We start from the raw sequence: 26,273 nt of genomic DNA, 5'->3' as shown, positions 1-26,273 counted from the left end.
GTTGTTTAGCATGAGGATTTGTTCTATTTATTTATTTTAAAAATTTGAAATTTTATTTATATATTTTTTAATGGAATGACTTTTCTAAAAATTATTTATTTTTGGCTGCACTGGGTCTTTGTTGTGATGTGCAGGCTTTCACTAGTTGTGGCAAGCAGGGGCTGCTCTTCAGTGTGGTGCTCGGGCTTCTCTTACTGTGGAGCATAGGCTCTAGGCACCTGGGCTCAGTAACTGCAGCTCACAGGCCCTCGAGCTCAGTATTTGTGGCATGCAGGCTCAGTAGTTGTAGTGCACAGGCTTAGTTGCTCCATGGCATGTGAAATCTTCCCGGACCAGGGATCAAACTAATATCTCCTGCGTTGGTAGGCAAATTCCTATCCACTGTACCACCAGGGACGTCTGACATTTTGTTTTAAATATAGCATTGTATACATGTCAATCCCAAACTCCCAATCTAACCCTCCCCCCATTCTGCATATAAATATCATATGATGTTTATCTTTCTCTCACTTACTTCACTTAGTATAATAATCTTCAGGTTGATCCACATTGCTGAAAATGGCATTATTTCATTCTTTTTAGTGGCTGAATGATATTCCATTGTGTGTATATATACCATATCTTCTTTATCCATTCATCTGTCAATAGACATTTAGGCTGCTTCAGGCCATGACTGGTGTGTAAGCAGTGCCGTAATGAACACTGGGGTACATATATCCTTTTGAACCATTTTATTTTCCAGATTATAGGATGGAGTGAGATGGCTGGATCATATTGTAGCTCTGTTTTTAGGTTTTGAGGGAACCTCTATACTGTTGACCATAGTGGCTGTACCGTTTTACATTCCTACCAGCAGTGTACGAAGATTCTCCTTTCACCACATCCTCTCCAGCATTTATTGTTTCTAGACTTTTTGATGGTGGCCATATTCTAACTATTGTGAGGTGATACCTCATTGTAGTTTTGATTTGCATAATTGATGATGTCAAGAATCTTTTCATGTGCCTCTTGGCCATCAGTCTCCTTTGTAGAAATGTCTCTTTATGTCTTCTGTCCATTTTTTGATTCAGTTGTTTGTTTTTTTATATTGAGCTGCATGAGCTGTTTGTAAATTTTGGAGACTAATCCCTTGTCAGTAACATAATTTGCAAATATTTTCTCTCTCCTGTGGGTTGTCTTTTCATTTTGTTTATGGTTTCCTTTGTTGTGCAGAAGCTTTTGTGTTTAGTTAGGTCTCATTTATTTTTGTTTTTATTTCTATTACTCTGTGAGATGGATCAAAAGAGAGATTGCTGCAATTTGTGTCAGCGTGTTCTGTTTATGTTTTCCTCTAAGAGTTTTATAGTATCTGATCTTAAATTTGGGTCTTTAATCCATTTTGAGTTTATTTTTATGTATGGTATTAAAGAATGTTCTAATTTCATTTTTTTACATATAGCTGTCCAATTTTCCCAGCACCATTTATTGAAGAGGCTATCTTTGCCCCATTGTATATTCTTGCCTCCTTTGTCAAAAATAAGGTATCCATAGATGCGTGGGTTTATCTCTGGGTTCTCTGTCTTGTTCCATTGGTCTGTATTTCTGTTTTTGTGCCAGTACCATAACTGTTTTGATGACTGTAGCTTTGTAGTATAGTCTGAAGCCAGGGAGCCCAGTTCCTCCAGCTCCATTTTTCTTTCTCAAGTTAGCTTAGTCTATTCAGGGATTTTTGTGGCTCCATACAAATTTTAAGATTTTTTTGTCTAATTCTACGAAAAATGCCATTGATAATCTGATAGGGCTTGCACTGAATCTCTACATTGCCTTGGGTAGTATAAACATTTTGAAAATATTCTTTCAGTCCAAGAACTTGACCTCTCTCCATCTGTTTTTGTCATCTTTGATTTCCTTCATCATTATAGTTTTCTGCATATAGGTCTTTTGCCTTCTTGCTGCTGCTGCTGCTGCTAAGTCGCTTCAGTCATGTCCGACTCTGTGCAACCCCATAGACAACAGCCCAACAGGCTCTCCCATCCCTGGGATTCTCCAGGCAAGAACACTGGAGTGGGTTGCCATTTCCTTCTCCAATGCATGAAAGTGAAAAGTGAAAGTGAAGTCGCTCAGTCATATCCAACTCTTTGCGACCCCAGGGACTGCAGCCTACCAGGCTCCTCTGTCCATGGGATTTTCCAGGCAAGAGTACTAGAGTGGGGTGCCATTGCCTTTGCCTTCTTAGGTATGTTTATTCCTAGGTATTCTTTTTTTACAGTGGTAAATGGGATTGTCACCTTAATTTCTTTTTCTGATCTTCCATTGTTAGTATATAGGAATGCAAGAGATTTCTGTATCCTGCAACTTGACTAAATTCTTTGATTAGCTCTAGTAGTTTTCTGATTGCATCTTTAGGATTTTCAATGTATAAAATCATGTTATCTGCAAACAGTGACAGTTTTACTTCTTTTTCCATTTGAATTCCTTTTATTTATTTTTCTTCTCTGATTGCCATGGCTTGAACTTCCAAATAATGGAATAATTCAGTAATTATTGAATAATAATGGTGAATGTGGACACCTTTGTCTTGTTCCTGATCTTAACAGAAATGCTTTCAGTTTTTCACCATTGAGAATGATGTTTGCTCTGGGTTTGTCATATATGGCCTTTATTGTGTTGAGGATATGTTCCCTCTATGCTCATTTTCTGGAGAGTTTTTTTTAAATCATAAATGGGTATTGAATTTTGTGGAAATCTTTATCTGCATCTATTGAGATGACCATATGGTTTTTATTCTTCAGTTTGTTAATATGGTGTATCACAGTGATTGATTTGCATATATTGAAGAATCCTTAAATCACTGAGATAAATTCAGTTTGATCATGTTGTATGATCCTTTCAATATGTTGTTGGATTAGGCTTGCTAGAATTTTGTTGGGAATTTATGGATGTATTTTCATGAGTGATATTGGCCTGTAATTTTCTTTTTTTCTGATATGTTTGTCTGGTTTTGGTATCAGGATGATGGTGCCTTGTAGAATGAGCTTGGGGATGTTCCTCTCTCTGCAATTTTTGAAAGGTTTTGAGAAGGATAGATGTTAGCTTTTCTCTAAATATTTAATAGAATTTGTCTGTGAAGCCATCTGGCCCTGGGCTTTGGTTTGTTTGTTAGAATATGTTTAATCACAGTTTAAATTCCAGTGCTTGTGATTGGTCTGTTCATATTTTCTATTTTTTCCTGGTTCAGTCTTGGAAGGTTATACTTTTCTAAGAATTTGTCCATTTCTTCCATGTTGTCCATTTTATTGGCATATAGTTGCTTGTAGTAGTTTCTTTGGAGAAGGAAATGGCAACCACTCCAGTACTCTTGCCTGGAAAATCCCATGGATGGAGGAACCTGGTGGGCTGCAGTTCATGGGGTCATGAGGAGTCAGACACGACTGAGCGACTTCACTTTCACTTTTCACTTTCATGCATTGGAGAAGGAAATGACAACCCACTCCAGTGTTCTTGCCTGGAGAATCCCAGGGACAGGGGAGCCTGGTGGGCTGCCGTCTATGGGGTCGCACAGAGTCGGCCACAACTGAAGTAACTTAGCAGCAGTAGCAGCAGCATTAGTTTCTTATGATCCTTTGTGTTTCTGTAGTGTTGTAACTTCTTTTTCATTTCTAATGTTATTGATTCAAATCTTCTCCCTTTTTTTTTTCCTTGAGTCTGGCTAAAGGTTTATCAATTTTGTTGATCACTCAAAGAACTAACTTTTAGTTTCATTGATCTTTGTTACTGTTTTCTTCATTTCTAATTCATTTATTTCTGCTCTGATGTTTATGATTTCTTTCCGTCTACTACTAAAGGGTTTTTTGTTATTCTTTCTCTAGCTTCTTTAGGTGTAAGTTTAGGTTGTTTATTTGATATTTTTCTTGTGTCTTGAGGTAGGATTGAATTGCTGTGTAAACTCTCTCTGAACTGCTTTTGCTGTATCCCAAAGGTTTTGGGTCATCATGTCTTCATTGTCATTTGTTTCTAGATATTGTTTGGTTTCCTTTTTTATTTCTTCAGTGACCTCTTGGTTATTTAGTAACATGTATTTTAGCCTCTGGGTGTTTTGGTTTTTTACAGTTTTTTTTTTCTTTTTGTAATTGATTTCTAATCTCATAGTGTGGTCAGAAAAGATGCTTGATATGATTTCAGTTTTCTCAAATTTACTGAGGCTTGATTTGTGGCCCAAAATGTGATCTGTCCTGATGAATGTTCCTTGTGCACTAAAGAGGAAAGTATTTTCTGCTGCTTTCAGATGGAATGTCATGTAAATCTCAGTTAAGTCTGTCTTGAAGCTTGTATTTTCTTATTAATTTTCTGTCTGGATGTTCTGTCCACTGATGAGAGTGGGATGTTAAAAGTCACCCCACTATTATTGTGTTAATGTTGATTTGTCCTTTTTATGGCTCTTAGTATTTGCCTTATATATTGTGGTGCTCGTATATTGGATGCATATATATTTATAATTATTATATATTCTTCTTGGATTGATTCCTTGATCACTATGTAGTATCCTTCTTTGTCTCTTGTAACAGTCTTTATTTTACAGTCTGCTTCTTCTGATAGGAGTATGGCTACTCCAGCTTTCTTTTGTTTTTTATTTGCATGGAATACCTTTTTCCATCCCCTCACTTTCAGTCTGTATGTGTTCCTAGGTCTGAAATTGGTCTCTCACAAACAGCATATGGAGCGGTCTTATTTTTGTATCTATTCAGCTAGTCTATGTCTTTTGGTTGGAGCATTTAATCCATTCATATTTGAGGTAATTATCAATATATATATCCTTATTGCCATTTGTTCACTGTTTTGATTGTTTTGGATTTTTTTTTGTAGGTCTTTTTTCTTTTCTTCCTCTTTTGTTCTCTTGTGAATTGATGACTAACTTTAGTGTTGTGTTTGGATTCCTTTTTGTATGTGTATCTGTTAATATTTTAGATTTGTGGTATGTAGTTACCATGAGGTTTTGGTATGTGTCATGCTCAGTTGCTTCAGTTGTATCCAACTTTTTGTGATCCCATGGACCATAGCCCACTAGACTCCTCTGTCCATGGGATTCTCCAGGCAGAAATACTGGAGTGGGTTGCCATTTCCTTCTCAAGGGGATCTTTCCAACCCAGGGACTGAGCCCAGGTCTCTTGTGTCTCCTGCATTGTAGACGGATTGTTTACTGTTGTGTCACCAGGGAAGCCTGGTTTTGATAAAGCAGTCTTTATATTAGCAAGATTGTTTTAAGTTGTGGGTCTTTTAATTTCAAATTTGTTCCCAATACCCTGCATTGTGCTCTCCTCTTCTCACAGTTGCTGACTTTGATATCATATTTTTGTGTAGATTGTTTCCTTCCTTTAATTATATTTGCCTTTACGAGTGAGTTTTTCCATTCATAATGTTCCTGTTTCTATTTGTGGCCTTTTCTTTTCTGCTTAGAGAAGTAATTTAAGTAATTGTTGCAAAGCCAGTCTAGTGATATTGAATTCTCTTAGCTTTAACTTTTCTGCAAAGCTTTTGATTTCTCCATCAAATGTGAATGAGAACCTTGCTGGGTAGAGTATTCTTAGTTGTAGGTTATTCCCTTTCATCGCTTTAAATATATTGTGCCAATCCCTTCTGAACTGCAGAGTTTCTATTGAGAAATAACTGATAACCGTAAAGAGTTCCCTTGTATGTTATTTGTTGCTTTTAGTATTTTTTTGTCTTTAATTTTTGTCAAGTTGAATACTATGTGTCTCAGTATATCCCTCCTTGGTTCCCTGTGCTTCCTGGACTTAGATGACTGTTTCCTTTCCCATGTCGGGGAAGTTTTCAGCTATTGTCTCTTGAAAATGTTTTCTCACGTCCTTTTTCTCTCTTGTCCTTCTGGGACTCCTATAATGTGAATATTGTTATGTTTAATATTGGCCCAGAAGTCTCTTAGACTGACTTCATTTCTTTTCCATTTTTTTTTCTTTACTCTGTTCCACATCAGTGATTTCTACCATTCTGTCTTTCTGGTCACTTATCTCTTCTTCTGCCTCAGTTATTCTGCTGTTGATTCTTTCCAATGTATTTTTCATTTCAGTTACTGTATTATTCATCTCTGTTCTTTAGTTCCTTTGGGTCTTTGTTAAACCTTTCTTGCATTTTCTCAATCTTTGGTCTTTTTTTTTTTTCCTCAAGATCTTGGATCATCTGAGTTATTTTTCCAGTAGGTGTCTATCTCCACTTAGCTTTTCTCCTGGGGTTTTATCTTGTTCTCTCATCTAGGACATATTCCTCTGCCATCTCATTTTATCTAACTTTCTGTGATTGTGGTTTCTGTTCTGCAAGCTGCAGGATTGTAGTTCATATTGCTTCTGCTCTTTGGTGGATACGGCTGTCTAAGGAGCTTGTGTAGGCTTCCTGATGGGAGGGGCTAGTTCCTGCCCTGTGATGAGTGGATCTGGGTCTTGTCCCTCTGGTGGGCAGGGCCATGCTCATGGAGACTTGAAGCCACTTGTATGTGGTGGGGTGGGGTTAATGGTGGCCTCCTGGTAGGCTCACGTCAATGAGTACTCCACAGATCTGCCACTGCCAGTGTCTTCATCCCCATAGTGAACCACAGCTGCCACCTGCCTCTGCAGGAGACCCTCTAGTATTAGCAGGTAGGTCTTGCATAGTATCTTATGAAGTCACTGCTTTTTTATCCTGGGTCCTGGTGTGCGCACAACCTTGTGTCTGTCCTCCAAGAGTGGCATTTCTGCTTTCCCCATCTCTTTGGAACTAGGCTGGGAAGCCTGGCGTGAAACTTAGGACTTTCACTCCTGTGGAAGAACTTCTGTGGTATAATTTTTATTATGTTGTGCCCCTCCTACCATCTTGTTGTGTCTTCTTTGCCTTTGGATGTAGGGTATCTTTTTTGCTAGGCTCAAGATTTTTTTTTTTGCCTTTGGTTGTTCATCAGTTGGTTGTGATTTTGGTGTTTATGTAAGAGTGAGCTCATGTCTTTCTACTCTGCCATCTTGAGCTAATTTGAGAATTTGTTATATTTAAAGAGAACCTTAAGCTGCATTAGACCCCATTCATGAGCAGACTAGAATCTGCTTACAAGAACTTTAAATCTCAAAATGTGTCATCCACATCTATCGCAAATTTGGAGTCCCCACAACAGTCATTATTTGAGTCACATACCTTTATTATCTCAAGGAGCATAATCCATTAATTGCCAGCAGAGAAGAGGGAATGAGTTATCAGAAGATTAGTAAAGTTGAATCGACCTTTTAAAAAGGTCCAGAGCATCATTAGGATAGCAGTTTAAGTTCTTGAGTGTAAAGATAGAGGAGTTGCCTCAAGCATCATAGTTTTTCTTAGAAGATTTTCAGTCAGCACTTGATTTTCAGTCTGTCATAGTAAAGTTTAAGGTCTTCTTTTCCTGGGTAACCATCTACTCAGGTAATTTTATTCCTTTAATAAATATAGTGATTAGAGATGCCTATAGGAAGACATTGGTCCTATCCCCATCCCCCATGTTGCTATTTCCATCTAGCTAGTTGTACTTAGACCCAGGTTTCCAAGTATAGCTGAATATATATACAGCTGCCTTACTTTTTTGTTATTTTTGTTTATTGGCTAAGTCGTGTCTCTTTTGTGACACCATGGACTGTAGCCCACTAGGCTCTTCTGTCCAAGGGATTTCCCAGGCAAGAATTCTGGAGTGGGTTACCATTTACTTCTCCAGGGAATTGTGCCAACCCAGGTGTCAAACCTGTGTCTCCTGCCTTGCAGGTGGATTCTTTACCACTGAGCTACCAGGGAAGCTCTCTCTTACATTTTACAGACAGTAAGCAAAAAAAAAAAAAAAGTGTATTTTCCAGAATACCTTAAGAAGTCAGAATACTTCTGAAAAAGAAGTTTCTTCAAGTTAAACATGAACAGTTGTCCTTGTCAATCTTTCTGTCCTCTGAGTTAGAACTAAGGAAAAGCAAATGCTCCTGTGTTCTTTGAGTCTTCTATCTTTTCTTGATTTTTTAAAATTTCTCTGCATCCTATCGCTTGGTTGCCTCCTTATTTTGTTTTTGCTCTCATTGGTCAGATAAACATCATATCTGACTGTGCTCCTGCCATCAGTGGATTCATTTTATTTGTTTGTTTTTAAGTATGGGAAATCTCCACCTTATCCCAAACTAATTTAAAGAAGTGGTTGCCTATCTTAAAGCTAACTTTTTCCATGATAATGTGGTCATATTTGCCTTCCCTGTCTGATTGATTTAGTTTCTTCTTCGTAACTATTAGATTGGGTAGAATATTTGGTAGTGGTATAAAGTTTATATAACAAAATTAACTGGCATTTTATATGTTCTTTTAAGAAATATATGGTTCTTTTAATTTACATTTACCTAATAGATAAATCTCCCCCGCTTACTATTCTTGTCAAACTTGCAGACTATTCTTGGTGCCATGAGGGATGCAGTGAAACATAGAACTTCTATTTTCATTGCACACAGATTGTCAACAGTGGTTGATGCAGATGAAATTATTGTCTTGAACCAGGTAAGATATTTAACTTCAAAGTTCAGTGTTTGAAGTACATTAGAAATTGTTGCAAACACAAGCAACTTACATTGTTTCTAAAGAAATTTTTAGAATTTGTGTTCTTTGAATAAGATTGAATCCTGATAGGATTCCATTTTTACCTCCATTGATAGGAACAACCTATGCCACTTACAAAAATGAATAAAATGTATTAATTCACTCTTTTTTTTTTTGCTGAGACATGCAGGGAATTTTTATTTATCACATTTGTTAATACTTAAGTTTTACTTGTAGAACAGTCACCAATAGAAGAGCAGGCTGTTAGTAGGTATTAGTAGGGTTCAGTCAGGGATCTAGCATAGCATCTAGGAAGTACACAGGAGGTGGTTTAATAGGGAGATGGTTCAATAGAGAGGGGTCATAGCTCTCAAATGCCAACTTTTGTTACAGTAAGCTGTCAGTCACTGTTTATTTAGATGCTTTGGTTAGTTGATACACTACATATTTTTCAATTAGGGATTACTTTTGTTGTTGTTTTTTGTTTGTTTTTAAAATTTTTTTTCAGTTATCTTTAGAGGTTAGGTGTTGGGGCCCATCCCCCAACAACAGAATAGTATTATTAGAAGTTCCTGCTGCTGCTGCTGCTAAGTCACTTCAGTTGTGTCTGACTCCGTGCGACCCCATAGATGGCAGCCCACCAGGCTCCCCCATCCCTGGCATTCTCCAGGCTTCCTAAGACTGGCAGTTCCAGCATGTGAAGTGTGATAGGACATAGCCAGGAAGATGAGAAATTGAAGTCATCATCTAGAGGTTATATAGTCCATCCCTGTTGCTCCTTGCAGCCTGCAGGTCCTCTTAGCCACCCTCTCCATTAAACCCATTAACATGCAGGATCCTCATTTACTTCACAATGGTGCTTTTACCAGATTCAGCAGCAGCAGCAGATGGTGGTGCATGGTCCGGTAGACCTGCTTGTCCTTCTGCAGCTGCTTCTTAATCTTGTTGGCCTCACGCTGCTCCTTCTCCTCATTGTGCTGGTCCTCAGTCTTTCTGTTTTCAAGACAGCCCATGGCAGCGGGGCCAAGAGGGCTGGGGCAGCACCAGCCAGGCAGGCGAGCCGAGTGCAAACTTGGCTCCTCTAGGAGGAGCACCAAGGGAGGGCGGTGTTTCTGTGGTCGAGCGGAGCTAGTGGCTCCCAGCCCATCGAGCTGGAGTGCAGGGGTCTAATGGCTGCCACGGAGTGAGATGGACTTGAGCTGGAGCTGCGGGCGCTGCTGCCACCACCGCCACCACTCTTATTGCCAGAGCTCTTCAGCGGGTGCAGGGAAGGGGAGGTGGAGGCTGCAAAGGGGGTGGAAGGAGGAGAAGGAAGAGGGATGAGGAGCTTAATTCACACTTTATTAACATTTTAAAAGCGAAGTTAGATGAGGAAAGCTTTAAATCCTAATATGTTAGAAACAGTTTTAAAGGTTTTGTATTTAAAACAATTTTTCTGCATTCATTTTTGCTCTGTACAGAATATTTGCTTAATGTCTTCAGTGTATTTCATATTTTCATTTTCCTAATACCTGCACACACCCTTGATGTTTAAAAGAAAATTACCATAAAATAAAGTGGTCATTTTCAAACATGGCCATTTTTATTTTGTATTTTTCCTCATGAAGAAACTAAGAAAAATGACAGCCTACTTTATTTCTCTGAGGGAATTACTATAAGAGTGTACTCTCTAAATATTCTGAACAGATCAGAGTGCCACTATTGCAATTAGTAGATTTGAAAATTGTAATAGTTTTACTTTTTTCCTCTCTGTAGGGCTATTTTATCTCCACCCACCTTTGTACTTGATTATTTCTAATGATGTTCTCTATGTTTATTTTTACTGTCTAACAAGTAAACCTTCAATTCTTTATCATTTTGAAAGCATAAGTACTGGGAGTTGAGAGCAAAAGCATTCTCCTCTACATTCTGTACTGAGAGAATTTTTTGCATCACTAAAATTTCTTATAGGATGTTTACTTTCATGTTATGTATATTGTTTCTTTTTTATGTTACCACTTGCTCAAAAATGCTAATATTCACTAAAGAGTAAACTGATTTTTTTCAGTAGGATTGTCCAGAATGTCTCAAGTGGGAAGATTTATAAATATACTTTATTATCTCATTGATGTTTAAGTATCTGAAGTAAAATCTGCTCTTGTGCTTTTTACTAAACTTTTCAATTGTATGCCATCATGTACATAGAGCCTTTTCTTATAAATATAAAACATTAAAAGTACCTTAACAAGTGTAAGCCATAGGACTGGAAAATGTAAGTTTTCATTCCAGTGCCAAAGATTGTTAAACTACTGTACAGTTGAGCTCACTTCACGTGCTAGTAAGGTTATACTCAGCATCTTTCAAGCTAGGTCTCAGCAGTATGTGAACCGAGAACTTCCAGATGTACAAGCTTCATTTAGAAAAGGCAGAGGAACCAGAGATCAAATTGCCAACATTCACTGAATCATGCAGAAAGCAAGGGAGTTATAGAAAAACATCGACCTCTGCTTCATTGACTACACTGAAGTCTTTGACTATGTGGATCACAGCAAACTGGAAAATTCTTAAAGTGATAGGAATACCAGACCACCTTACCTGTCTCCTGAGAAACCTGTATGTGGGTCAAGAAGCATACAAGACATGGAACAACTGACTGGTTCAAAATTGGGAAAGGAATATGACAGGCTGTATATTGTCACCCTGTTTATTTAACTTATATGCAGAGTACATCATGAGAAATGACAGGCTGGATAAATCACAAGCTGGAATCAAGACTGCCAGGAAAAATATCAACACCCTCAGATATGCATATGATACCACTCTAATGGCAGAAAGTGAAGAGGCCCTAAAGAGCCTCTTGATGAGGGTGAAAGAGGAGAGTGAAAAAAACTGCATTTAAAAATATATATGAATTTAAAGCAAATGAAAAGAAGTAAAACTATCTGCATAAAGAATTGATAACATAACCATGCAGAAGAAAAAGAGAATGCAGAACTAACCCAAATAATAACTTTTGCACACATTACTCTTATTTTTTAGCCTTAGTAGAATATAAGGATAAAGATAACTCAGATTTGAACTTAGTAAGTTTGTTGTTGGTAGTATGGGAGTAGCTATTTTGAAACTGTTTTCTGTATATCATAAGACTGAGCATATGAGTTAATATATTGATGTTGTTGAGAAATAAAGGTCTTATTTGTGAGAAGAAAGATAGAGATATGGAATAGGAGAACGGGAGGAAGAACCTTTTGATGTTATATTGGAACAGAATTATCAATATTAGTTTATGATGAAAAAAAAGTTCCTAACTCTGTTCAGGGAAAGAAAAGGTCTAGAAGCAATGAAATCCCAGAAGTAATGAGTATAACTAGCACCTAGATCTTACACAAAATGCTGTTCCTCAACAAAAAAGAATCAAGGAGCATTTTGAGTGGATTCCCATTGGCCAAATGTGGGATAATATGAACATTAAAAAAAATGATACTTGTGAATTACAACACACTGAATAAAAAGAAAATCTATAATTCTATAGTAATGCTTAGGGAAAGCTCTTCTTTAAAAATGAAATCTTGCCACTTACAACAACATTAATGGACCTGGAGTGTATTATGCCAAGCCAAATGAAAATACATCAGAGAAAAATATATACCATATGATTTTACTCATATGTGGAGTCTAAAAAAAACTGAGCAAATGAACAAACAACAGAAACAGACCCATAGATACAGAGAACACACTGGTGATTGCCAGAGGGGAGAGAGTGGGGAGATAGATGTAATAGGTGAAGGGTATTAAGAGGTACAAACTAAGTCATAGGGACGTAATTTACACATAAGGAATATAGTCAATAATAACTTTGTATGCTGACAGATGGTAACTGAACTTGGGTGATCATTTCATAATATATAAAAACAATCACTGTGTTATACATCTAAAACTTACATTGTATGCTTTCTTTTGTTTTAATTGGGGTGTAGTTGCTTTACAAAGTTGTACAACAAAGTGAATTAGCTGTATGTATACATATATCCTAGATTGGATAGATAGAGTGCCTGATGAACTATGGAATGAGGCTCGTGACATTGTACAGGAGACAGGGAACAAGACCATCCCCTTGGAAAAGAAATGCAAAAAGGCTAAATGGCTGTCTGGGGAGGCCTTACAAATAGCTGTGAAAAGAAGAGAAGTGAAAGGCAAAGGAGAAAAGGAAAGATATAAATATCTGACTGCAGAGTTCCAAAGAATAGCAAGAAGAGGAGAACATAGGCAAAACACTCTCTGACATACATCACAGCAGGATCCTCTATGACCCACCTCCCAGAATATTGGAAATAAAAGCAAAAATAAACAAATGGGACCTAATTAACCTTAAAAGCTTCTGCACATCAAAGGAAACTATTAGCAAGGTGAAAAGACAGCCTTCAGAATGGGAGAAGATAATAGCAAATGAAGCAACTGACAAACAACTAATCTCGAGAATATACAAGCAACTCCTACAGCTCAACTCCAGAAAAATAAATGACCCAATCAAAAAATGGGCCAAAGAACTAAATAGACATTTCTCCAAAGAAGACATACAGATGGCTCACAAACACATGAAAAGATGCTCAACATCACTCATTATCAGAGAAATGCAAATCAAAACCACTATGAGGTACCATTTCACACCAGTCAGAATGGCTGCGATCCAAAAGCCTACAAGTAATAAATACTGGAGAGGGTGTGGAGAAAAGGGAACCCTCTTACACTGTTGGTGGGAATGCAAACTAGTACAGCCACTATGGAGAACAGTGTGAAGATTCCTTAAAAAACTGGAAATAGACCTGCCTTATGATCCAGCAATCCCACTGCTGGGCATACACACTGAGGAAACCAGAAGGGAAAGAGACACGTGTACCCCAATGTTCATCGCAGCACTGTTTATAATAGCCAGGACATGGAAGCAACCTAGATGTCCATCAGCAGATGAATGGATAAGAAAGCGGTGGTACATACGCACAATGGAGTATTATTCAGCCATTAAAAAGAATACATTTGAATCAGTTCTAATGAGGTGGATGAAACTGGAACCTATTATCCAGAGTGAAGTAAGCCAGAAAGAAAAACACCAATACAGTATACTAACGCATATATATGGAATTTAGAAAGATGGTAACAATAACCCTGTGTACGAGACAGCAAAAGAGACACTGATGTATAGAACAGTCTTATGGACTCTGTGAGAGAGGGAGAGGGTGGGAAGATTTGGGAGAATGGCATTGAAACATGTAAAATATCATGTATGAAACGGGTTGCCAGTCCAGGTTCGATGCACGATACTGGATGCTTGGGGCTGGTGCACTGGGACGACCCAGAGGGATGGAATGGGGAGGGAGGAGGGAGGGGGGTTCGGGATGGGGAACACATGTATACCTGTGGCAGATTCATTTTGATATTTGGCAAAACTAGTACAGTTATGTAAAGTTTAAAAATAAAATAAAATTAAAAAAAAAAAAAAAGAAAGCCTTCTTCAGCAATCAATGCAAAGAAATAGAGGAAAACAACAGAATGGGAAAGACTAGGGATCTCTTCAAGAAAATCAGAGATACCAAAGGAACATTTCATGCAAAGGTGGGCTCGATAAAGGACAGAAATGGTATGGACCTAACAGAAGCAGAAGGTACTAAGAAGAGATGACAAGAATACACAGAAAAACTGTACAAAAAAAGATCTTCACAACCCAGATAATCACGATGGTGTGATCACTGACCTAGAGCAAGACATTCTAGAATGTGAAGTCACGTGGGCCTTAGAAAGGATCACTACGAACAAAGCTAGTGGAAGTGATGGAATTCCAGTTGAGCTATTCCAAATCCTGAAAGATGATGCTGTGAAAGTGCTGCACTCAATATGCCAGCACATTTGGAAAACTCAGCAGTGGCCACAGGACTGGAAAAGGTCAGTTTTCATTCCAATTCCAAAAAAAAGGCAATGCCAAAGAATGCTCAAACTACCACACAGTTGCACTCATCTTACATGCTAGTAAAGTAATGCTCAAAATTCTCCAAGCCAGGCTTCAGCAATATGTGAACCATGAACTTCCTGATGTTCAATCTGCTTTTAGAAAAGGCAGAGGAATCAGAGATCAAATTGCCAACATCCGCTGGATCATGGAAAAAGCAAGAGAGTTCCAGAAAAAACATCTATTTCTGCTTTATTGACTATGCCAAAGCCTTTGACTGTGTGGATCACAAGAAACTGTGGAAAATTCTGAAAGAGATGGGAATACCAGACCACCTGATCTGCCTGTTGAGAAATTTGTATGCAGGTCAGGAAGCAACAGTTAGAACTGGACATGGAACAACAGACTGGTTCCAAATAGGAAAAGGAGTACATCAAGGCTGTATATTGTCACCCTGTTTATTTAACTTAGATGCAGAGTACATCATGAGAAACGCTGAACTGGAAGAAACACAAGCTGGAATCAAGATTGCTGGGAGAAATATCAATAACCTCAGATATGCAGATGACACCATCCTTATGGCAGAAAGTGAAGAGGAACTAAAAAGCCTCTTGATGGAAGTGAAAGTGGAGAGTGAAAAAGTTGGCTTAAAGCTCAACATTCAGAAAACGAAGATCATGGCATCCGGTCCCATCACTTCATGGGAAATAGATGGGGAAACAGTGGAAACAGTGTCAGACTTTATTTTTCTGGGCTCCAAAATCACTGCAGATGGGGACTGCAGCCATGAAATTAAAAGGCGCTTACTCCTTGGAAGGAAAGTTATGACCAACCTAGATAGCATATTGAAAAGCAGAGACATTACTTTGCCAACAAAGGTTCGTCTAGTCAAGGCTCTGGTTTTTCCAGTGGTCATGTATGGATGTGAGAGTTGGACTGTGAAGAAGGCTGAGCACCAAAGAATTGATGCTTTTGAACTGTGGTGTTGGAGAAGACTCTTGAGAGTCTCTTGGACTGCAAGGAGATCCAACCAGTCCATTCTGAAGGAGATCAGCCCTGGGATTTCTTTGGAAGGAATGATGCTAAAGCTGAAACTCCCTACTTTGGCCACCTGATGCGAAGAGTTGACTCATTGGAAAAGATTCTGATGCTGGAAGGGATTGGGGGCAAGAGGAGAAGGGGAAGACAGAGAATGAGATGGCTGGATGGCATCACTGACTCGATGGACGTGAGTCTGAGTGAACTCCGGGAGTTGGTGATGGACAGGGAGGCCTGGCGTGCTGTGATTCATGGGGTCGCAAAGAGTCGGACACGACTGATCGACTGGTCTGATCTGATACATATATCCTCTCCTTCAAGGCCCTCCATCCCACCCAATACTGTATGGTAATTGTAACGCATTAAAAAAAAAAAAAAAGAATGTTAACACACACATGTAAGGAATGGTACGTTTAGAAAATAATTTTACAGCCACCATTATGGTAAAAGATTTAGGTAAATATCATCGTTGGCTAAAACCATATGGTGAAAAACTATTGGGGAATAGAATAGTCACTTAACCCATAGATTACTTTTCTATTACAAAGAAAAAAATACCTTTAAAATAGAGAAATCTGGTAGACACTGCCTTAAAGAAATGATCACTTAATATCATTCATTATGGAGGAAACTGATATCATATATCTCCTAATATGATACACTGAGGACATATCATCACCTATATTGTATTTCAGCAACAATGTTTAGCCTAGATCTAAGAATCAGGAAAAACTAGAGAAATACAACTTGAAGTGCATTTTTAGAAAATAAGCCTGGATATTTTAGAAATGTTATTGTCACTCACACAGACTAGAAAACTTACAAATTCAACATGTTGATCCTGATTGAATCCTGGATGGGAAAAAAAAAATATATATATATATATAATATTATTGGGATCATTGGTAAAATCTGAATATGGACTATAAATTAGATGAATTTCTTGGATGTGATATAGTTGTATTCCAGTCATATAGGAGAATGTCCTTGTTTTCAGGTGTGTGTGTGTACATGCTCAGTCATGTCCAACTTTTTGTGACCCCATGGACTGCAGCCTGCCAGGCTTCTCTGTCCATGGAATTTTCCAGGCAAGAATACTGGAGCAGGTTGCCATTTCCTTCTTCAGGGGATCTTCCCAACCCAAGGATCAAACCTTTCATCTCCTGCATTGGCAGGCGGATTCTTTACCACTAGTGCCACCTGGGAAGCCCTTTCAGGAGATACATGCTAATGAAATACTTAGGGGTGAAATGTTATGATATCCACAATTCATTCTTAAATAATTTAGCAAAAAGTAGTATAAATTTAGAGATAGGATCAAGTGAGAGAAAGCAAATGTGGAAAAAGTAACAGTTGCTAACCCAGGAGAAGCATATATAGGTGTTTATTTTTACCATTCTTGCATCATTTCAAATTTGAAATGGGGTGGTAAATAAATAAGAAACAATTGGAGAACAAGAGATTTTGGAAATCAAAACTGTCATTGCTGAAATAAAGTCAAGGAAATTTCTAAAGAGTAAAACAGAAAGAGAGAAAATAGAGGAAAGATTTGAAAACAAGAAAATTAGTCTAAGAGGTCCAACATTTGACTAGTGGTGGTTCTAGCAAAAGGGAGTCAGAAAAAGGAAGAATATAACCAAAGACTAATATCCCCCAAATGTCCAGAACTTCAGAGCATAAGTTTTCAGATTAAAAGGGCCTAGCAAGTACCCACCACAATAAACAGAAGGAGGAAAAAGAATACACAAATTATAAAATTTCAGAATTGAGGATAAGGAAAACAGCTTAAAAGCTGTGAGAGAAATATCTTCCAGTGGGGGTGCTAAATAATAGATTACATAACATAGTCGATAATGAGAAAAACACTGTTCAGGCAGACTTAAAGTTTAGAGTGAATTAGTGACGTAGAACGGAGAAGGCAATGGCATCCCACTCCAGTACTCTTGCCTGGAAAATCCCACAGACGGAGGAGCCTGGTAGGCTGCAGTCCATGGGGTCGCTAAGAGTCTGACACGACTGAGCGACTTCATTTTCACTTTTCACTTTCATGCATTGGAGAAGGAAATGGCAACCCACTCCAGTGTTCTTGCCTGGAGAATCCCAGGGACGGGGGAGCCTGGTGCGCTGCCGCCTATGGGGTCACACAGAGTCGGACACGACTGAAGGGACTTAGCAGCAGCAGCAGCAGTGACATAGAAAACTAAGCAAATGGAAAAACAAGGCAATTACTAAGTCCAGGAAGAATAAGAAATTAGGAGAAAATATATATAAAGTCCTAGTACCTGACAACAGGTAATACTTACATAGTTATGATAAAGCAAACATTGTATATTAAATAACATTTATTATACAACCAATATTATTAGGAGAGTGAATTTGAGGCATGGGAAAGTGGAATAGTTGAAAGTGTTGGATCTCATTAATATGTATCTGTGTATGTAAATGCCAGAATAAATAGCTACAAATTGGGGGATAAGAAGGAGGTATTCAAGGGTAGAGAAGGCGGAGACAAAAGAATGTACTATTTATCAGCTTTGCAATTATTTTTAAGCTATGTACATTTATGCTTTAATACAAGTAAAAATAATTTAAACTACACAATTTTACTACAGGATAAATTTTTGTAATTTATTTCATTAGTTGTCTGCAAAAATAGTTCCCATTCTTTCTAATACTTTTTGATGCAGCTTTCATAGAAGATTTTTTTAATTGATGTACAATGTTGTGTTAGTGATTCAGGTTTTGTTTTTTTTTTTCAGATTATATTCCATTGTAAGTTACTATAAGATATTGAATACAATTCTCTGTGAGTGAAAGGAAAGTGTTAGTCGCTCAGTCATGTCTGACTCTTTGTGACCCCATGGAATGTAGCCTGCCAGGCTCCTCTGTCCATGGAATTCTCCAGGCAAGAATACTGGAGTGGGTAGCCATTCCCTTCTCCAGGGGATCTTCTCAACCCAGGGATTGAACCTGGGTCTTGTGCACTACTGGCGGATTCTTTACTGTCTGAGCCACCAGGGAAGTCCCTGTGCTATTAAGTAAATCCTTTTTGCTTATGTATTTTATATATAGTAGTTTGTATCTATTAACTCCATACTCCTACTGTCCTTTTCCCCTCCATGTCCCCTTTAGTAACCATAAATTTATTTTCTGTATCTGTGCATTGATAATTTTATTTTGTTTTTTTTTTACAGTGGTAAATAAAAAAGTATAAAATATGTAACCATGGGAACTTTTATGCCAATGAAGTTGTCCACACACCTTGGGATTGAGGACTACATACAGGATCCAGAGGAATTCAAATAGCAGAGCAAAATAATTCTTAGACTCTCCAGCCAGAAATCAAGGAGATGCTTAAATTAACCACTCAGAAGTGGGCACATACAAATTTCAGTTATTTAGCTTAAGGTTATATTTTTAAGGGTCGTATCACCAGGAACACCACTGAAAGTGACAAAATTACTTTTGTCTTCCAGTATGTTTAACAGTATCTCTCAAGAGACAAATTAATTGTAGATATAAGAGTTTGGCATCAATACCAAAACCTATGCAGTGTTAAGTTTAATAGCTATTGTTAAGAAAAATAGCTACTGGAAGAAATAAACATCATGGAGAAATCTTGTTTATTTCAAAGTACACATAGGGTTTTGGCATATTATTTTTAAATCCTTTAAATCTCTGTATAACAGTGCTTTTGATTTAAATTTGATTTACTGATTACAGAAAATACCACTTTTAGAAAATCTTCACCTTCCTTTTCTGCTCTTCAAAATCAAAAATAAAACATTCAGACTGTATTTTCTTTAAGTGAAATACTTTATGTTATATAGAATTTCATAGCTTTTTGGTTTTTTATCATACTGATAGCTCAACAGTAATGAAGGCATTCCTACCTTGATTTTTCCCACATATACTGTAATTAAAAAATTGGGGAAAGTATTTTAATGAATGCAGTCTTTCAAAATTCTTACTTGGAAAGTATTATGTGTTTTCAATTATTATGCTAGTTATATGACTTTGTCTATGTTTCTTTTATTTTTGCTTATTAGGGTAAGGTAGCTGAACGTGGTACCCACCATGATTTGCTTGCTAACCCTAGCAGTATCTATTCAGAAATGTGGCATACACAGAGCAGCCGTGTGCAGAACCATGATAACCCCAAATGGGATGCAAAGAAAGAAAATGTGTCCAAAGAGGAAGAAAGGAAGAGACTACAAGAAGAAATTGTCAACAGTGTCAAAGGCTGTGGAAACTGTTCCTGCTAAGTCACATGAAATATTTTCTTTTCTTCTTTTCTTCCTTTCTTCCTTCGTCCTTCCCTTACTCACTCCCTCCCTCCCTCTCTCCTTTCTTTCCTTCCTTCCTTCCTCTTTTTACCTTGACTACACATTTGCACTGAAGCAGAATTGTTTTATTAAAAATCAGACATTCCCATTTTCTATAGTCCTTCTTTTAGATAAGATTTATTTGAAAAGGGAATTGAGTTTTACATCTTTCACAATCTATTTGATGTGGCATCTATATTTATCTCCTAATTATTTTCTTGTTACTGCCTTAGTTGTGGTCAAAGCATAATTGTTGTTACTACTTGACTTTACCCCATTTCCATTTTTGAGGCCTGACAGTCATTTGATATCCATAACCAGATAAATCAGATTGGCTTCCAAATTTTTCTAGTTTTTCAAACCTCCTTTATGCTGACACTTTAGATGAAAAGTATCTATTTCTTTTTTAAAAAGTGTAGATTTTCTTTCTCCATTGAAATACATGAATGATAAATAATAATACTTAAAATTTTAGAAATATTTACCACCATATATCTTTAAGAGGAAAAACCTTGATTGTTGGTATATAGAATGTTCATCATTAACCAGCATTGTAACCGTCATGTAGTGCTGGGAATTTTATTTTTCCACCAAATGAGATGTAGCTTTTGTTTTGGACAAAAATTCATAATTTTTCTTTAAAGACTTGCAAACCTTGATATAATTTGAGACTTACTATACTGGGAGTGATCTAAAAAGCTTAGGATGTTAATTGAGTTTTCTGTTTCCATCTTAAATGCACTGCTTTTGCTATCTGAAGTTATACAAAGAAACAACCGAATGGGATGTGTGCATACACACATGTGTATAAAGCAAAATCTAACAATTATTAATAACCTTTAGACAAATAGAGGATTACAAAAATATTTAGATGATCAAGCCTCTAATCTGTGTTGATACTTCAGAATTACTTTATTACCAGATCTTCTCTTCCTTTTTCAGTAGTTTAATGAGTTTAAGCTTGAAATAACAAGGAGGAGCCCAAGCAAGATAATTAAGTTTTACTGGCTAGAAATAATTAATAAAATGTTGGTATGTATTCACTTAGAAAGTTCCTTTCCTTTTCCAACTTGAATTTGCTTTAATTTGTTTGGTAGTAATCATTCAGCTTGAAAAACTTGTGTATCTCATGAACAGCAACATAACTGTATATAATGAGGCTTTGTTTCTCAGAAAAGGTGTTAAAATATTTATTTTATTGGTCTGTGGTTTTATTGTGTTTTAAATGATAATTTGGCATGGAAGAGACTAATTTTTTTTTCCGATTTATATTGTTGTCATTAGTAGGTAGATATCTAAGCTTATCTAAGTCTAGTCTCCAGTTTTGTTATATAAAGGTGATTAGAAAAGTAGCTTGAAGCTAGTAGTTATGGTTAGTCTTTGATACCAGAGCAAGTGGTAGGATCTTGCTTTGGGAGTTGAAATTAACACTGAGATGCTTAATCAGCTGCAATATGAGGGGAGGTTTGGGACATTTCTCACTCTCAAACCATGGATGTGATTGCTTTTCTGAGGAACAACAGCCAAAAAAACATGTCCTTTGAATAACCCAGCTGCATTACTAGAAATAATGGTTAGTCTAGATAGAAATTCTGCTTCTGTTAATTCCTTCTGTACATTTTTAATGTTGCTGATAGAAAATATTTAACTTTTTTGCATAATCAAGCAGGTAAAATTGAAATAATCATTAGTAATATTCATTTTGAATGTGAATAGTGGTATTCAATGTAAGTGATTCTGTGATATGGGAAACATATAGTCAAAGAAGGACAGGAGTGTTTTTAGGGTGGGGATAATTTCCCCACTAAGAAATTTGAAAGTACTTTCATATGATTGGAGGTGGTCTCTAGACCATTGGGTCACTGTGGTCATTAACCAGTATTTTCAGCTAATACAAACTTAAATTACCTGAAAAATACAGTTACTCTAGGGGCTACAACTAAGTCTTAAATTTTTTTCTCTTAACTCCATCTTGTTAAGGTGGTTCTATACACTGACATAATAGGCAAATTAAAATGAAAGAAAAATTTGGCAAAACTAATACAATTATGTAAAATTTAAAAATAAAATAAAATTAAAAAAAATAATAATAAAAAATAAATAAATAAAAAATAAAATGAAAGAAAGGCTTCCTAGGATGATTCACTCAGAGGAGGTTCCAAGAAAGGGACATTTATCATAATGTACTAGTTTTACATTAGAATATTCCACACAAAAGTACAAATTTCTAAGTTAATGTCACAAAATAATATATTTTTTTAATGTCTTGGGATGAATAAGCTACAATTTTGGCATATGGATTCTGAAAATGGAGCAGGGGATAGGGTTTTGCTTCTTAATATCCCTTTATTTTTAAGATTGAAATCTTCCTAAGGGAATCCCAGTTTACAAAGATTACATTGAAACCAAGGTAATTTGGGATCATAAAAACTGGGCCAGATGCCTTCCTGAAGGTTTTAACATAGAAATATTTTGGTGAGGAGATGGGCTCCTTTGGAAATTTTTGAACAGTTCAAGTCTGATGGTCACTTTTGAGAATCAGAAAGAGGCCTTAGCATTTGGATAAACTCAAAATATGCATTTACTTTTCCTCTGCAGGGGTTTGAACCTTTTCTATACCTTTAGTTAAATATTTTGCCTTTTCTCTTAGATGCTGACAAAGCTCAGTTTGTGAAGATGGTTAGTTTAAAAATATGTTTTGCTTTTAAAGGCAACATATTTAAAATTAATATGATTCCTTATTTCTGGATCACTTTGCACACACTGCCATCTCGCTCCTATCCTTCTTTATTGCTGGATGTTTCAGGAAATGCAACTTTGACCAGTAGATACTCATAATTCTCTTACCTTGTAACTTCATCATAGGATATTCTTCTGTGTATTGGTAGTTGAAAGCATTTAAATATGTTTACAAAGGCAGCTTTCTTATAGAAAGGTCCCTTCTCTCCTGCTTTGAGTATATAGATTTTGAATGTAAACTGTATAATAAATGACAGTATGAAGTCAAATCAGCTGGTTAAAATTGGTTAAGATAAAATAACTCAATGCGGAAGCTTATTTACCACAGATTTATTGTTGTAACAATCTGTGCAGATAATCAATACTAAATAAACTATGTCTTTGTGGCTCGAAATGGGTGTCCCATTGAAGCAACTCTTCTGCAGTGCATAGGGAGAATTAATATTTTGCTATTCACACGCTCCAAATAAGTACAGATTTAATAGACACTCTGGGAGTATGGCCTTAGAGCCTCATGCAAAAAGTGAAAACTTGAAATTGTCTCAAAGAGAAAGTAATTGTTTCCAGTGCTCATAATATGGGCAAAATGGTAGCAAACTATAGTGCTTTCACTTAGCATTAAGCTGTCATATTTTTAATGACCAGTCAGTGAAAGGCAACTTTCTATTGCCCCCAGTTTCTCAGTTCTAATGACTAAGAAGGAAACCTTTAGGGTAGAAAAATGCCTTAACTGCAAACCATGCATTAAATTTAGTATTTTGATTAGCTAGGTAGAATTGGAAATGTACTAGCTTTAATTAGAAATAGATCGGAACATTTTTGGTTTAAAACAAAGGCAATGGATTGTTTGCATATTTCCTGTTCTCACACAGCTACACTAGAATGTTTTTCACTGATGACTTTCTGTTTTATAATATCATTGGATTTTAGAGCTGGAAGGAATTTAGAGGTCCTTTAATAAAAATTTCTTCATTCTTTAAATGAGGAAACTGTATTTCAGGAGAAGTCGCTGAACTTACTATTAGTCAAGTTGATGAAAATTCTGAGTCCTGACATCCAGTCCATTTCTTTGTTGTTGTTGTTGTTGTTGTTGTTGTTCAGTCGCTCAGTTGTGTGCGACTGTTTGTGACCCCATGGACTGCACACACCAGGTTTCCCTGTCCTTCATCATCTCCCGGAGTTTGCTCAAACTCATGTCCATTTAGTCAGTGATACCATCCAACCATCTTGTCCTCTGTTGTCCCCTTCTCCTACTGCCTTCAATCTTTCCCAGCATCAAGATTTTTTCTTATGAGTCAGCTCTTCTCATCAGGTGGCCAAAAAGTATTGGAACTTCAGCTTCAGCATCAGTCTTTCCAATGAATATTCGGGGTTGATTCCCTTTAGGATTGATTGGTTTGTTCTCCTTGCAGTCCAAGGGACTCAATAGTCTTTTCCAACACCACAATTCAAAAGCATCAACCTTCAGTGCTTTTTGCTGAACCACATTTCCACCCAGAAGTTATGTTCAAAAATATATTGAGGTTGAGACATCCAGCATGGTAAAGTAAGGGGTTCTGTAGACCCTCTTCAACAAAACAACAGCTTTTCTGATAAAAAATATTTAAAAAAAAAATCATTTGAAGTATCTAGAAATTATCCAAAGGGCATAAAGCAAATGGAGAAACATTCATTTGAGAAACTTATTAGGTCTCAGTAAGAACAGCAAGAGTCTGGCAGTTGAGGAATTACCCACATACTCTCCACTTCACCAGGTCTTTGTTACAGAAGCTCTTCCCTCAGTGCTCTATTCTTTTCAAGTGTGGTGAAGATGTTAGGGAGAGATAGGGCTCCTCTTTCCCCAACTCCTACTGTAGGGCTACCGTTTTACCCTGCAAGGTAATTGCCTGCATTTCTCATTTTCCCAACCCTGTATTGCAAAAAATGTATTCCAGGCAAGCACAAGCAAGAGGACTGGAGATCCTTTCTACCACCCAACCCCCACTCTTAGGGTGGAAGCACTCCATGCACAGATTGAGAATACTGGGACCCTGATTTTTTCCACCTCAGCTAACTCATAGGTTTCACTCAAGGAGCGAAAAATCAAGAGTACCATGGACTGCCACCATGTCCTGGTGCCTTTTCATAGAGTGGTGGTTTCACTCAGGGCCCTCTGCTGCCAGCTCTGGTTCACTGATGCAGAGGTTCTTTCCAAAGGTGAAGGCATTCAATGAATACAAAAAGTTCCACAGGTCTACCTGAGGGTACTGACTTCATTGAAACAATGCATGGAGAACTCCATCCCTAAGGGCATTGTCAAAAACAATGGAGATCTTGGTGGAGAGCTACTAGGAGGAGCTGGTGCAAGCAAATCCATAGAGCAGCCAGAAGTTAAACCAGAGGGAGCCCAGAAGTGCCTCCTGGGAACACAAGCAACTCTGAGAATTGAAAAGTCTGAGTGCATGTGCTGGGCTGCACTCACTCAGGATAGTCAGAATGGAACATGGGACAGACTTAAAAGTATTTTGCAACACGTGCAGACCATCAACACATGGGAGAAGATGGACTGGCACATGGAACTAGACAAAATACTGACTGAGCAAAAAGTTGCTCTCACCCAGATATGACTCCTAGGAATGCAGGCTTAAAAATAAAACTGCACACATTCCTGGCAATCTGAAACACTGTATGTCCAAGACTGTGCCCACTCAGAACAGAAAAGGAACCTTCAAGTACTAGTACCTGGCTGAACATAGGTCAAAAGTAAACTATATACTATGGTAGCACCCTCCAAGCACACACACATCCAATGGTAAAGGGTAAAAATCTTACTGACCACTAATTGCTTTATGCCAACCCAGGGGCAACCCTTGGGTGCCTAGACTAAAAGAGAAAGATAATATCAGACTGCACACTGCAGGGAAAATAACCAAGCAGATAACAGTCCCCCAGAGGAGGTGGATCATTATCCACAGATATTACAAGATACTATATAAAATGTCCAGTTTTATGCAAAGAAAACAAAGTCACCCATTTGCACAAGGGAGGAGGGGGCAGGGAGCAGGCCATAAACGTTGCCTTAGAAAGGACCCAGATGGTGGATGTAGCAAAGATTTGTCAGTAAAGAAATAGGGGAAAAAACTAGAAATTATGAAGTTGAGAAGTACAATAAATAAATTTACTAGAGCTCAGTGCAGTATGTCTTCTACATATGAACAAGTTCCATTCCAAGAGCACATCCATAAGTCCAATTTGTTCAAATATACTGTCTATAGGAGAAATACTCCATAAAGATACAAACAAGCCAAAAATAAAAAGATGGAAATATATATATATACCATGCAAGCACCAACCATAAACTTTTTAGAGTGTCTATACTAATATCAGATGGAATAAACCTTAAATAAATGTTATTAAAGATAAAAATACTTTGGCCACCTGATGCGAAGAACCAACTCATTGGAAAAGACCCTGGTGCTGGGAAAGATTGAAGATGAGAGAAGGGGACAACAGGATGAGATGGTTGTATGGCATCACTGACACGATGGACATGAGTTTGAGTAAACTCCGGGAGTTGGTGATGTACTGGGAAGACTGGTGTGCTGCAGTCCATGGGGTCACAAAGAGTTGGACATGACTGAGTGACTGAACTGAACTGTAAGATAAAAATGGATATTTCACAATGATTAAAGATTCAATCTGTCAGGAAGATATAACAATTT

At 37.4% G+C, this 26,273-nt stretch overlaps 1 protein-coding gene and 1 pseudogene across 2 annotated transcripts in view; one reads left to right on the top strand and one right to left on the bottom strand.

Moving 5' to 3' along the window:
• ABCB7 (ATP binding cassette subfamily B member 7) overlaps positions 1–19,942 on the top strand; it is a 162,299-nt gene extending 142,357 nt beyond the window's left edge. Inside the window, exons 15-17 of one of the 2 annotated variants that reach the window (XM_025276884.2) lie at positions 8,404–8,511; positions 18,268–18,280; positions 19,558–19,682. In XM_025276884.2, coding sequence (XP_025132669.1) covers positions 8,404–8,511; positions 18,268–18,280; positions 19,558–19,562 — 126 coding nt within the window. In that variant the 3' untranslated portion in view covers positions 19,563–19,682. Of the gene's footprint in view, positions 1–8,403; positions 8,512–18,267; positions 18,281–19,557 lie in introns of both variants that reach the window. The other variant, XM_006068268.3, reaches the window with a different exon arrangement.
• On the bottom strand, positions 9,298–9,563 carry LOC112582277 (annotated as a pseudogene).
• Positions 19,943–26,273: the final 6,331 nt, after the last annotated feature.

This window comes from Bubalus bubalis, chromosome X (genome assembly GCF_019923935.1).
Source record: "Bubalus bubalis isolate 160015118507 breed Murrah chromosome X, NDDB_SH_1, whole genome shotgun sequence".
NCBI classification, from domain to species: Eukaryota; Metazoa; Chordata; class Mammalia; order Artiodactyla; family Bovidae; genus Bubalus; species Bubalus bubalis.
Note: the sequence above shows the minus strand (reverse complement) of the source record. Positions and strands in the feature narration are given on the sequence as shown.